Source organism: Peromyscus eremicus, chromosome 6 (assembly GCF_949786415.1).
Source record: "Peromyscus eremicus chromosome 6, PerEre_H2_v1, whole genome shotgun sequence".
NCBI classification, from domain to species: domain Eukaryota; kingdom Metazoa; phylum Chordata; class Mammalia; order Rodentia; family Cricetidae; genus Peromyscus; species Peromyscus eremicus.
The window spans coordinates 60822859-60836673 of NC_081421.1; the positions used below are offsets into that span (position 1 = coordinate 60822859).

The 13815-nt window shown below is 36.0% G+C and overlaps 1 protein-coding gene across 3 annotated transcripts in view; it reads left to right on the forward strand.

The window, feature by feature from the left end:
* The window catches only part of Lrba (LPS responsive beige-like anchor protein), a 561905-nt gene that overhangs the window by 404385 nt on the left and 143705 nt on the right, over positions 1 to 13815 (forward strand). For all 3 annotated transcript variants that reach the window (XM_059265566.1, XM_059265567.1, XM_059265565.1), the window contains exons 44-45: positions 4396 to 4536; positions 5502 to 5621. In XM_059265566.1, coding sequence (XP_059121549.1) covers positions 4396 to 4536; positions 5502 to 5621 — 261 coding nt within the window. The remainder of the gene's footprint in view (positions 1 to 4395; positions 4537 to 5501; positions 5622 to 13815) is intronic.

The following is a 13815-nucleotide window of genomic DNA, read 5'->3' on the forward strand; positions in this document are numbered from 1 at the left end:
TTTCTTAAATTACTTCATTTCAAAGTAGGATACCTTGCTCATATTTTTGTGAATAAATAATCAGGTAATTCAATCTAGAAACATTATTCTTTTATTAAGTAACTTCAAGTTATAGTTCTCAAAATTTGAAGAAAAAACAGAAAAAGCTACCTTCCACTATTAGTTAAGTTAGTGAAGTTGTAAAGGGTATATGGAATCAAAACTGTTTCCATTGATGCGGTAAAAGATGCTTGTCACTTGCTTTGATATTTTCCAGCTTTTCATATAAATGGTTTAGGAGCTTAGATCTGTGAAAGTGAGTTGACTTTCGGAACTAAGGTTGCAGGAGGGAGCCTGCAAACAGGGGAGCTTCCTTCCGTGATGCACAGTGCTCCTTTTGTCCTGCCTCTAGTAGAGGTTATAATGTTTCATCATCAGGCTTGACTGATGAGCCTTCTTCTTAAATATCCCTGATAAATAACCTCAGAACAGAAATAATTAAGAAGAATAGCTTTCTCTGTTTCAGGTCTAAGGGGGGTACTTTACATGGAATATTTTTGTTAATTACCAAAAATACTTCTCAAGAAGGTAGTAAAATGTATTTTTATTCTAATAAGTTTACAGAACTGATTTAAACACTCCCATTTTATAAATCCTGTGTATGCCTCATTACCAGGAGACTCATTACCCTACCAGAGATGCCACGTTGCTGTGTGTGTGAAATCACTGACGTACTCTCCAGACTCGGGGCTTGTCACTTCACCCGACCATGTTAGAGAAATTTGTTTTCTTGACATTTTTAATTTGTTTTTTCCTACTTTATTACAATTTTTCCATTCTTACATAATAACTAATAAGTTATGATATTCTAAATTGCAAATTCTTGTATTTTTATTTTAATCTCAAATGCTGTTTTACTTTTATAGGGCTTAATTTTTTGTTTGTTTATTTTCCATGTCCTGATGATATTTATATTTCCTTTGTAATGATCTTGAATTATGTACTCTTTTGCATCCCTAATCAATATTTATTTTTTATTTATTATTACCAAGAAGTTATGGCCAGTTTTTTTTCTTTTATTTTTTTCGAAACAGGATTTCTCAGGTGCCTGTCCTAGATCTCGCTCTGTAGCCCAGGCTGGCCTCAAACTCACAGAGATCCGCCTGGCTCTGCCTCCTGGGTGTTGGGATTAAAGGCAGGCGCCACCACCGCCCGGCTTGGCCAGTTTTAAATGACAGTATTTTTGGTTTCTTCCCCTAAAATTTTGCTGATTAAAAATAAATACTCTGTCAAACAGGTTAAATTGTACAGAGAATTCAACATGAGATGAGAGTGCTAGACATCTTCCTGAACTGCGTGGCAGTTGTTACCCTTAATGTACTGGATAAGAAAGAGGAGCCATCGGCCTTAACTTCTAGCTCTTGTGTGGAGATGAATAAACAGCATGAAATGCTGATTTAGACAGTGTTTTTTAAAATGCTGTGATGCACTTGGTGTCTGACTGACTCTTGCTTAGTTAAATGTTTTGTAGCATTATAACATAGTTGGATTCAGCTCATCTTTTAAAGCAGTTGTCAGAAAAATATGGGCCAGCATGGTAGAATGTATTAGCTCAATACATTGTCTCCATTTTATTATGAAGCTGCTGAGGAAGCCGTGATATACAGCGCTGTCATTACAGATCTATTGTTAGGATGGTTCCACAGTCGTCTTTGCACTGCCATTAATTTATAGCAGTAAACAATATGTAGCCTTCCAACTGCAGCAAAGCAGAATCTTTTAATGAGGTGGATGTTATTACCACAATAAATCAGTGCTTTCCCGTAATGTATAATTCAATGTGTGTATTCCCACTGTAACTTCTCTGAGTAAGCTGATAGTGTATCATTGTCATTGCACAGCTCTACTGCTCCTTATTTTTTTAAACCTTCTTTTATTTGGTGACTTCTTTTTTATATGCTTGCAAATAAATGTGGTATGTCTTGATAGCTGTCCTGTAGCAGGCTTCAGAAACCGACTGTGACAATACCAGCCAGAGTCAATACTGTGGGTTCTACCTACATGGATCTCAGTAGGATGCCTTTTCTTTCAGATGCTAGTGAAATCAATCCTAATTGGTCTTAGCATTATATTCAAGAAATGTGATTCTATAACTATTGATTCACTGAGGTACTCATTTGGAGAGTAATAAAAAGAGGAGCGGATAAAGTGTACAGTTAATACGCTGCTGCACCATACAAAGGCACATTGATTCTATTTTTAATTTGTATAATTTGTCTTCTAGTGATTTTATTTCTTTTCTTCCTTTTTACATGGCTGTATCTTTAGGGATAACAACTAAAATACATTTAAGGGCCCTCCACATTGGTTCTGTAACAAAGAAAGAATTCCTGGAATGAGTTTGATTTTTACCATATATTTAGTAAGTCAGATATAATTCTTTAGTACTGAAACTAATAGTTTAAAAGAAGGTATTTTAAAATTAGTAATGTGACACTGACTTAAAATAGTAATCATCTATATGTTTTTGAAAATTAACTTGTAAAGTAAAAACTGACAATATAAAACAATGTTGGTCAGAACCAAGATATTGTTGAAGGAGAATAATACTGATTGTTAACAATTTTGAAGGTAAAATATCTAACAGTTTAAGAAATATAACCAAAGTGATGACTTCAAAATGCTGCTTATAATCATAATATAACAAGTAGTTCAAGACCTGGTCTGAACATGGTTTCCTTTTCACTGTATGATTTCTGAATATATCCATTTTAAAACTATGTTATTTATTTTAGGTTAGCATTTTTCTCATGAATAGTCAGATATTTTCTTGATCTTATAAATGTGAATAACTTATAAAATTTCCTAAGAGATATAAAACAATTCTATGTCTTATTAGGGAAGCTATTTTTGAATTGGTATTTATATTTTAAGTAAGGAGTAGAAATTTTTCTGCAGATCAGCATGTTTTCATAGACTAAACTGTAATTTAATGTGGTTGATCTTAGCAGTCTTAGAGCTGCAGCCCTTTCTGAGCGTCTCAAGGATACTCTGTCTTCCTTAAGAAAGTGTCAGAATGTTGCTCATTGTTTATACAATTCTTATATTCCCTGAATAGCAGCAACAGCCATTTGATGCCTGTGTCAAGCAATGCGCTTGATGCTTTATAGGCAATTGTTTTATTTAAATTCTTTTTACCTTGGTTCTAAAAGATTATTTTAAAAATAGTAGTTAGCATTCATTGAGTGTTGCCATACATGGCTTGAAGGACCTTAATGTATATACTTACTTTATTTTCCAAAGCAACCTTCTAACTGGGCATGTGTTTTTGAGTGAGTCCAGGGTCTCCACTTTGCTTTACTGATTCTGGAACTTCTGTTGAAATGTTTTGTTTTCCAGTATAAGATCATAATGTCCTTACCATTTCTTGTTTTTGCTGGTGGTGGTGGTGGTGGTGGTGGTGGTGGTGAGGGGTGGGGTTGTTGTTGTTGTTGTTAATTCATGAAGGCACTTAGAGACTAGGTCAGTGTAGGATTTCTTCCTCTGTCTCTTTCTACCTTATTTTTTGAAGCATAATCTCTTACTGAAACTGAAGCTCAGTGATTACACTAAGCTGGCTTTCCAGCAAGCTCCAGGGATCTGCCTGTGTCTGCCTCCCCAGCATTAGAATTACAGGTGTACATCACCTTGCTCAGTTTTTCCGCGGTTGCTTCAGATTTGAACTAGGTCCTGATGCTTGCAATTCAAGACTAGCTGCCTGAGCCATCTCCACCACCGCCGTCCTCTAACTTTTTATTCAACTTACGTTAGTAGAATGTTCTAGTTGAATCTTACTCTCTTTCTCTTACAACCTCTTTGCATTCAGCCCCTTTTACCAGCTTTGTTCCATCCTCGTCTCAGAGACAGAGTAAGCCCTCTAGCTCCACGATGTTTCTGGTTGTTGCTTCTAATTATAGGTGCTTTCTAAAGTATGGTGCAGCTCATCTTCACTTCATGTAATTCTCCTTTGGGACTGATCAATTAAAAAACGGTGTGTAAAAGCCGGGGGTGGGGTGGTGGTGCACGACTTTAATCCCAGCACTCTGAAGAAAGAAGCACTCTGAAGGAAGAAAGAGAGAAAAAAGAAAAGCAAAATTTAAGTAACAAACAAGCAAACAAAAGACGGTGTGTAACAGAAATGACAGGTTTACTTATCACTTAGTTATCTGTGTATGTTTAGCCACGCTGGAAAAAAGGGGGGTGGTGGTGAATTTTTTTTGTTTGTTCTTTGAGTATAACACAGTTGTTTTCTAAGTGCAAATACATATATTTTAAATTTATATTTTATGCATACTTAGAATATAATCTTAAAAGAATGGAAGAAATAAAGGATGATTACATTTATATTTCTTTCTCTCTCTCCCCTTCCAATTGCAGCCAATAGGAGCTTTGAATCCCAAAAGAGCAGCATTCTTTGCAGAACGATTTGAGTCATGGGAAGATGATCACGTTCCAAAGTTCCACTATGGTACTCATTACTCAACTGCAAGTTTTGTTCTTGCATGGCTTCTAAGAATAGTAAGTTCAATTTGAATAATAGACCATGACTAAATAAATCCAATGTTTTAGAGAATGTGCAATGATTGGAAATCATCAGCATTTTTTGAATATTGAAAATGGTTTCAAACAATTGAGCTTTTAAATATATATGCTTTAGCAAATATTTTGTGCTGTAACCATAAAAAGGTTTTCTCCAGAATTGTATGGCTATCTTCTTCAAATCTGTGTCTTCAGATGGTACCTATTTTACCAGATTAGCTGAATTCTTTTAAAATGTAATGTTTAAATAAGAAGTAACTAAGGTTTCACTAACACAGGCATGTATTTACACATTCTTGTAGTTACATTGCTCCAAATAGAGTAAAGATGTTTTTGCAAATAACCAACACTTGTTGTGTATTGATAACATTAGCTAAACAAGAAATGCTTCTATAAAATTGAAAGGTAATTCATCTACCAAACTGTAATTTCTTTGGGAAACATTAGCAGCACGTCATTAATTAAAGCTTGTTAAAAGAGTATATACAGATATAAGTCTTAGAAGTAATTTATAGGGCTCCTACTGGCAAGCATTTACCCACTCATATGTGTTTAAGTTGGTTTTAGCTAAGAGGGGGCTTTTAAGCTTTCCAAACAGTTTTCTTTTCTTAATCATAAATTGTGAGCCATAACAATAGAAAAATTATATATTGTACTTTTTCCTGAACACTGAAGCAAATGTGTCTAATTCAAGACTAAATGCTATTAGTAATCTATTCTTGGCACTGAAGGAAGCCGATGGAAACATTACAGATACCAAAATTTTGAAGACATAGAAACATTCAGAAAAAAGTTACGAGCTCTAATAAAATAATGTGGCTGTAACTTGCATTTTATACATTGGACATATTACTAACTAATGACTACTATTAGTTAAAAGTTTAGATATAAACATTTATAAAAACCTGAAAGAACATAAAAGTTTTTTCACTTCTTATTTTTAGGAACCCTTTACAACCTACTTTCTAAATTTGCAAGGAGGAAAATTTGATCATGCAGATAGGACTTTCTCATCAGTATCCAGAGCATGGCGAAACAGTCAGCGTGATACATCTGACATTAAGGTACAGATATATTTCATTTTATGGTTGTTTCTTATTGAGTGGATGTTCACAGTTGCTCTCCCCTAATCCAGCCATATTTATGGAAGGTCATCCTCCGAGAATGGAACCTTAATTAAATGGCCAAGAACTACTATCCATGACTTAATTTTTCTTCTTTGTATGATTTTGCCTGTCTGTCCACCCATCCTGAATGTCTTTCATCTCACTAGTTGTAAAGTTTTCATTGTAGAGTGTTTTTCTCTTCCCAACATCATTTGAATCGTATGTATATAAGCAGCATGCTGCACACAATTCCAAGCATAGTGAAGAAAATTACCAGAGTCTGAAAACAGGAAAAGTCTCAGGCATATTTATTTGGATCTCTCAACCCTCCATTTTTAAAATAATCACTATTATAGCTAACATAATCCTTGCTAACCTTCCACTTCTATCCTCAGAAGTCCAGTAATTGATTTTCTTTATGAACTGTCTCTTTCTACAAGAGACTGAATTGGGTGCTATTAAAGTATAATGAGATACACCTATTGTTTTTAGGCTCATTGTAGTCTTATAAAATAATATGACTTCTACATAAATAATTGTACCATATTGGGGGGAAAGTAACACATGAGAAACAGGCATTTGAAAGAAGAAAAGTTATTTTACTATGTAAATGTTACTATAGAATTCTTATAAGACATAGTGGGGTGTTAATGGCATGTCACTTTTAGATATGCTACTTTACAATGAAAAATATACTCTTCTGTTTTATTTGACATTATAAATTATAATATCTAAGTGATATTTGCTATATCAAAGATTTTCTTTTGAAGATTTTATTGTATGCAAAAATAATCTTTTGTATGAGAGAAAACTAAAGAAAAAATTCCAAACAGAGCAGTATGAGACAGTATCCAATTAAAGGTTTGTCTTGAGTTGGCCCTCTACTGATGGGAATGAGGCCTGCCTTTAAGTATGGTTTGTATACCCAGTGAGATTCCCCTGTAGAAACTAATTTTTCCTTTATGAGTGTTTGTCAGTTGGAGGTAGCTTCTTGGCTAGGGATTGTGTCCACTTCCCCCTCACAGAGCTAGTTGGAATGTATGCAGGCCCTAGGCATGCTGCCACAGTTTCTGTGACTTCATATGTGTGTCAGTCCTGTTGGGTCTGGAAGACAGTATTTTCTTTCTTGCTATCATCCATCCCACCAGGTCTTAAAATCTTTCCACCTCCTCTTCTATATAGTTTCCTGATCCCTGAGGGGAGGAATTTGATGGAGACAGCCTATTTAAGACTGAGAATTCCAAGGTCTTTCATTCACTCTCTGCACACTGTCAAGTTGTGGGTCTCTGTATTTGTTCCCATCTACTGCAGGAGAAAACTTTCCTGATAATGGCTCAGTGAGACACTGATCTATGGGTATAGCAGAACGTCATTAGCAGTCATTTTATTACTATGTTCCTTTAGCAGAATAATAGTATTTGTTTTTCCTGAGGTACATGGCCAATTTAGTCTCAGGTTCTTGGACATCCAGTGTCAGGCGTAGATTTCATCTCATAGAGTGGGTCTTAAATCCAATCATATAGTGATTGGTTACTATAGTCTTTGAAAAGATATGACCGCCCCCCCCATAGACTTATGTGTTTGAATGCTTGGCCTATAGGGAGTGGCACAATTAGGAGGTATGGCATTGTTGGAGGAAGTGTGTCAATGTGGGAGTGGACTTTGATGTTTCATATGCTCAAGCTAAACCTGGTGTGGGATACAGTTCACTTCTTGTTACCTGTAGATCAAGATATAGAACTGTCAGCTACCTTTCCAGCATCATGTCTGCCTGCATACTGTCATGCTTCCCACCACAATGATGATGGACTATACTCTGAACTGTAAGCCAGTCCCAATTAAATATTTTCCTTTATAAGAGTTGCTGTGGTAATGGTGTCTCCTCATAGCAATAGAAACCCTAACTAAAACAGTTACTCCAACAACTTTTATGCCACAGTTGCCCCAGCATATTTTGTAGTCAGGTCGCCACTGTAGATCAAAGGGTTTTGAGCTGGGCTGTTGTTTACCCTTATCCTCTGGTAGCATGCAGAGTACGTTCCAGTGCCATGAACAGTAATCAGTAGGGGTGAAGGCTCTAGGTAGGCACCAGCTAGACTTCACTGTATTCAATGAGATATATAGGTTTTGTCGTCAGCAAGGGGGACTTACCATCAGTTTTCAGAGAGCAACCAATACCTTTGACAATACCCTGAATTGTTTGAGGATTTCCATGGGTTCCCTTTGGCAACAACTCAATTAGATATAACCTTTTCTTGGCACTTGAGGTTTCACTTGGTGGCAAGAGATTTATATATGGGATTTGTCTCCCCCATTATTTAGTAATTCCCTTTAGATTACTTTCATATATATATGAATATATATATATATATATATATATATATATATATATATATGTTTTAAGGAGCTTCTACTGAATTAGGTTTCTGTATGAACTCTCAAATAGCCCTTAGTTGTCCCTCCCTATATTCCCTGCCTTAGTCCTCTGTTCCTCTTATTCCCTTCTCATCTCTGTTTTATCCTCCTGTTCCAGTCATCCCCCCATTTGACTCTTAAGTATATGTTCTATTCCTCCTTCCTTGGGAGGGCCTTACCTCCTCCCCAGTTCCTATCAAAGGCTTAAAAGCTAACATCTATAGAGGAGAATACAGACCATATTTGTCTTTTTGGGTCTACATTACCTCCTTCAGGATTTTTTTTCTAGTTTCATCTATTTACCTGTGAAATTAATGATTTCATTTTCTTAACTGCTGAATAATATTCCATTGTATAATATACCACATTTCATTATCCATTCATTTGTTGATAGGCATATAGGCTATTTCTAATTTCCAGCTGTTATTTATAGAACAGCAATGAACATGGTTGAACAAGTGTCTCAATTTGTGTATATGCTGAAGAGTGGTAGAGCTGGTGTTTGAGGTAGATCAATTCACAGCTTTCTAAGGAACTGACACATTGACTTCCATATGGCTGTACAAGTTTGCACTTTGATCAGAAATAGATGAGTGAGTGTTCCACTTCCCCCACATCCTCACCAGCACGAGCTGTCATTCATTTTATTCATCTTGGCCATTCTGACTGGTGAAATCTAAAATGTTTTTTTTTTGGTTTGCATTTCCTTGATAACTAAGAATGTTGAACATTTCTTTAAATGATTTTCAGCCATTTGTGGTTCATCTTTTAGATGAACTGTTTAGATCTGTACCTCATCTTTTAAATTGGGTTATTCATTTTTGTAATACCCAGTTTTTTTAGTTCTTTATATATCTTAGGTATTAGCCCTCTATCAGTTGTGTAGTTAGTAAAAAACAAAATCTTTTCCCATTCTGTAGCCTGCCACTTTGCTCAAATGATGGTGTCCTTTGCCATACAGAAGCTTTTCAGTTTCATGAGGACCCATTTATTAATTGTTGTTTTTAGTGCCTATGCTAATGGTGTCCTGTTCAGAAAGTCTTTTCCTGTGCCAATGAATATTCCCCACTTCTTTGTCTATCAGAATCAGGGTTTCTGGCCTTAGGTTGAAATCCTTGATCCATTTAGAGTTAAGGTTTGTGCATGGTGATAAGTATGGATCTATTTGTATTCTATATGCAGCCATCCACTTTGACCAGCACCATTTATTAAAGGTGCTTTCTTTTTTCCAGTGTGTATTTCTGGCTTCTTTATTTTTTAAAAAAAAATCAGGAGTCCATAGGTGTGTAGACTTACATCTAGGTTTTCAATTCATTTCCATTGATCAACCTGTCTTTTTTTATGCCAGTAACATGCTGTTTTTATTACTAAGCTCTGAAGTACAATTTGAGACCTGGGGTGGTGATACCTTCCTCCAGCAGTTATTTTACTATTCAGGATTGTTTTAGCTATCTGAAGGTTTTTGTGTGTTTTCATATGAAGCTATAGGTTGTCTTTTCAATTTCTGTGAAGAACTGTGTTGGAAATTTAATGGGAACTGCATTGACTCTGTAGACTGCTTTTGGTAGGGTGGCCATTTCCACCTAATTATTCCTACAGATTCGTAAGCATGGCCATGGAAGATCTCTCCATTTTCTGATATCTTCTCAGTTCCTTTCTTCAGTGTCTAAAAGATTTTATTGTAACAGTCTTTCACTTGTTTGGTTAGAGTTTCCCCAAAGTTTTTCGTTTGTTTGTTTGTTTGTTAAGGCTATTGTGAATGGTGGTGTTTCCTTGATTTCTTTCTCAGTTTGTTGGACATTTGTATATAGAAGGGCTACTGATTTTTCTGAGTTAATTTTGTATCCTGCTACTTTGCTGAAAGTGTTTATCAGCTGTAGAAGTTTACTGGTAGAGTTTTTAGGGTTATTTATATATACAATCTTATCAACTACAAATAAAGATACTTTGACTTCTTCCTTTCCAATTTGTATCCCCTTGATCTCCTTCTGTTGTCTTATTGGTTTAGCTAGTACTAAAAGTATTATATTGAATAGGTATAGAGATTTTATATCCTTATTGGTGAAATTGTTAAGGCCACTCCACGTAGTTAAAAGGGAGGTTTATTTTGTGGGGTAACTTACAAGCGAAGGGATAGGTTACAGGGTCTGGGAAAGGTGTAGTGCAGTCTGGCAGTGTTCTCTGGAGAACTCTGCTGGGTCTACCTCCAGCATCCAGGATCCAGGAACCAAGAGAGCAGTGCGCATCTGAATCTCGGGTCTTCAGGGTCCACTCTCGGCCCCACCTTGTAGGCATGACAGTTACCGAAGCCTCAATGGGGGTTGGAACTTCCAGATAATAGCTGGAATGGCTACCCACTACACATCCTTGTTTTTTTCCTGATTTTAGTGGAAATACTTTGTATTTCTCTCTGTTTAGGTTGTTGTTGACCTTGGTCTTTCTGTAAATCACCTTTATTATGTTGAGGTATGTCCCATGTATCCCCAGTCTCTCCAGGGCTTGTATCATGAAAGGATATTGGATTTTGTCTTAGGCCTTTTCTGTGGCTAATGAGTTTATCATGTTCTTTTGTCTTTCAATGTATGTGGTCAATTATTTTATCTGTTGATTTAAGTATCTTGAACCATCCCTGCATCTCTGGGATGAAGCCTAAATGGCGGATAATTTTTTTTACATGTTTTTTTGCCTTTGGTTTGCAAGTATTTTATTGAGAATCTTTACATCTATGTTCAGAAAGAAAATTGGTCTGTAATTCTCTTTCTTTTTGTGTCTTTATGTGGTTTAGGTGTTAGGGTAATTGTGACTTTGCTAAAATAAGTCCTTATGATTCTCTGGATTTCCCCAGTGTCTCTTGTTATGCCCCTCTTACTCTATAATTTTGTTAATTGGGATCTTCTCTCTCTGCCTTTTTATTAATTTGGCTAAGGCTTTATCAATCTTATTTATTTTCTCAAGGAACCAACTCTTTGTTTCATTGATTCTTTGTTTATTTCTATTTTATTGATTTCAGCCCTGAGTTTGATTATTTCTTGCTTTCTACTCCTTTGGGGTTATAATTTCTTTTTTTTGTTTAAAGCTTTCAGGTGTGCTGTTAAATTATCCATAAGAGATCTCTCCAACTTTTTCTGTGTAGGCACTTAGTGCTCTGAACTTGCCCCTTAGAACTGCCTTCATTGTGTCACATAGACTTTAGTATGTTGTGTTTTTATTTTCATTCAATTCTAAAACGTTTTTAACATCCTTTTTCATTTCTGTCTTTACCCGTTTTCATTCAATAGTGAGCTGTTCAGTTTCCATGAGTTTGTATCCAGCTTTAATATAAGGTGGTCAGATAGGATACAGGGAGTTATTTCAATTTTTTATTTTTATGTTTTTATCTTTTGAGACTTGCTTTGTGTCTAAGTATGTGATCAGTTTTGGAGAAATTTCCATGAGAAAAGGGAATATTCCTTTGTGTTTGGGTGAAATGTTCTATAAGTATTTGCTAAGTCCATTTGATTTAGGACATTGCTTAACTCCAGCATTTCTCTGTTTAATTTTTGTCTAATGACCTGTACACTGCCTAGAGTCAGTTATTGAAGTCACCCACGATCCCTGTGTGAATGTCAGTATGTGATTTTAACTGTACTGGTGTTTATTTTATGAATGAGTGCATAAATGTTTAGAATTAGTACATAAATATTTAGAATTGCAGTATTTTCTTGATGAGTTTTTCCATTGATGAGTATATAGTATCCTTCCCTGTTTCCTCTGATTAGTTTTGGTTTGAAGTCTACTTGGTCATATATTAAAATGGCTATACCTTCTTGCTTCTTGTACCCCTTTGCTTGAAATATCTTTTTCCATCATTCTGCCTTGAGGTGATCTCTGTCTATGATAGTAAGGCATGGTTCTTGGATACAGCAGAAAGATGGATTTTGTTTTCTAATCCATTCTGTTAGTCTCTGTCTTTTTATTGGAGAATTGAGACCATTAATATTGAGTGTTATCAATGAGCAGTGTTTAATGATTACTATTATTGTTATTGTATGGGTTTGACTTTCTACATTTTTTTAATTTCCTGTTTTACCTCCTTTGATTTACTAGGATTATTTATTCCTTGACTCTTTTGGAGTATGTTTAGCCTCTTCAGATTGAAGTTTTGCTTCTACTGCCTTCTGTAGAGTTACATTAGTAGATAAATATTGTTTAAATTTCATTTTATTGTGGAATGTTTTTTCTTTATCCATCTATTATGATTAATAGTTTTTTCTGGGTATAGTAGTCTAGGCTGGTATCTGTGGTAGCTTAGCACTAGTAGAACATCTGTCAAGGTCCTTCTGGCTTTTAGAGTCTCCATTGAAAATACAAGTGTTATTCTAATGGGCCCTGCTTTATTTGTTACTAGAACTTTTTCCCTTGCAGCTTTTAATACTCTTTTTTGTTCTATATGTTTAATGGTTTGATTATTATGTGTTGTGGGTTATTTCTTTTCTAGTCGTGTCTATTTGGTGTTCTGTATGCTTCTTGTACTTTTATAGGCACAACCTTCTCTAGGTTAGAGAAATTTCTTTTCTCATTTTGCTGAAAATATTTTCTGTGCCCTTGACCTGAGTCTTTTCTCTTTCATCTATTTCTATTATTCATAGATTTTTGTCTTTTCATAGTGTCCCAGATTTTCTCAATGTTTTGTACCTGAATTATATTAGATTTAACATTTTCTTTGACTAAGGTCCATTTCTTCTATCTTCTCTTCCGTAAATTGTACTGTGTTGGTGAGTGTGCTGGCTAGTTTTATGTCAACATGAGGCAAGCTAGAGTCCCTGGAGAGGAGGGAGCCTCGATTAGAAAATGCCTCCATAAGATTGGGCTATAGGCAAACCTATAGGACATTTTCCTTTTTTGTTTTGTTTTGTTTGTTTTTGAGACAGGGTTTCTCTGTAACAGCCCTGGCTGTCCTGGAATTTGCTTTGTAGACCATAGAGATATACCTGCCTCTGCCTCCCAAGTGCTACGTTTAAAGGCTTGCTCTACCACTCCTGAGCATTTTCTTAATTGATTAATGTGGGAGTGCCCACCAGCCCATTGTGGTTAGGACCACCCCTGGACAATTGGTCCCGAGTTCTATTAGAAAGCAGGCTTGCAGGGAGGTGGTGGTGCATGCCTTTAAATCTCTGAATTCCAGAAAGGCCAGGGCTACAAAGAAACAGGAAAAAGGAAAGAAGAGAGAAAGAAAGGGAAGGGAGGGAGGGAGAGAGAGACAGAGAGACAGAGAGAGAGAGAGAGAGAGAGAGAGAGAGAGAGAGAGAGAGAGAGAGAGAGAGAGAGAGAGAAGGGAAGCAGGCTGAGTGAGCCATAGAGAACAGCCAGTAAGCAGCACTCCTCCATGGCCTCTGCGTGAGCTCCAGCCTCTGGGTTCCTGCCCTGTCTGACTTCCTTTGATGATGACCAGTGCTGTGGAAGCAGAAGCTAAATACCCCCTTTCCTCCTCAGGCTGCTTTGATCATAGTGTTTCGTCACAGTAGTGACTAGAACTGTGAGACTTAACCTGTGACGGTTTTGTTTGACTTCCTAAATTTTTCATTTCTGGTTTTATTTCAGTTTGTGTGTTCTTTAGTCTTTATATTTCTGCTTTCATGTCTTGAACTGTTTCCTTCATTTCATTCTACTGTTTATATTTTCACAGACTTCATTAATGGATTTATTCATTTATTCATGTCCTCTTTAAAGTCCTTGAACATGTTCATAATTGCTATTT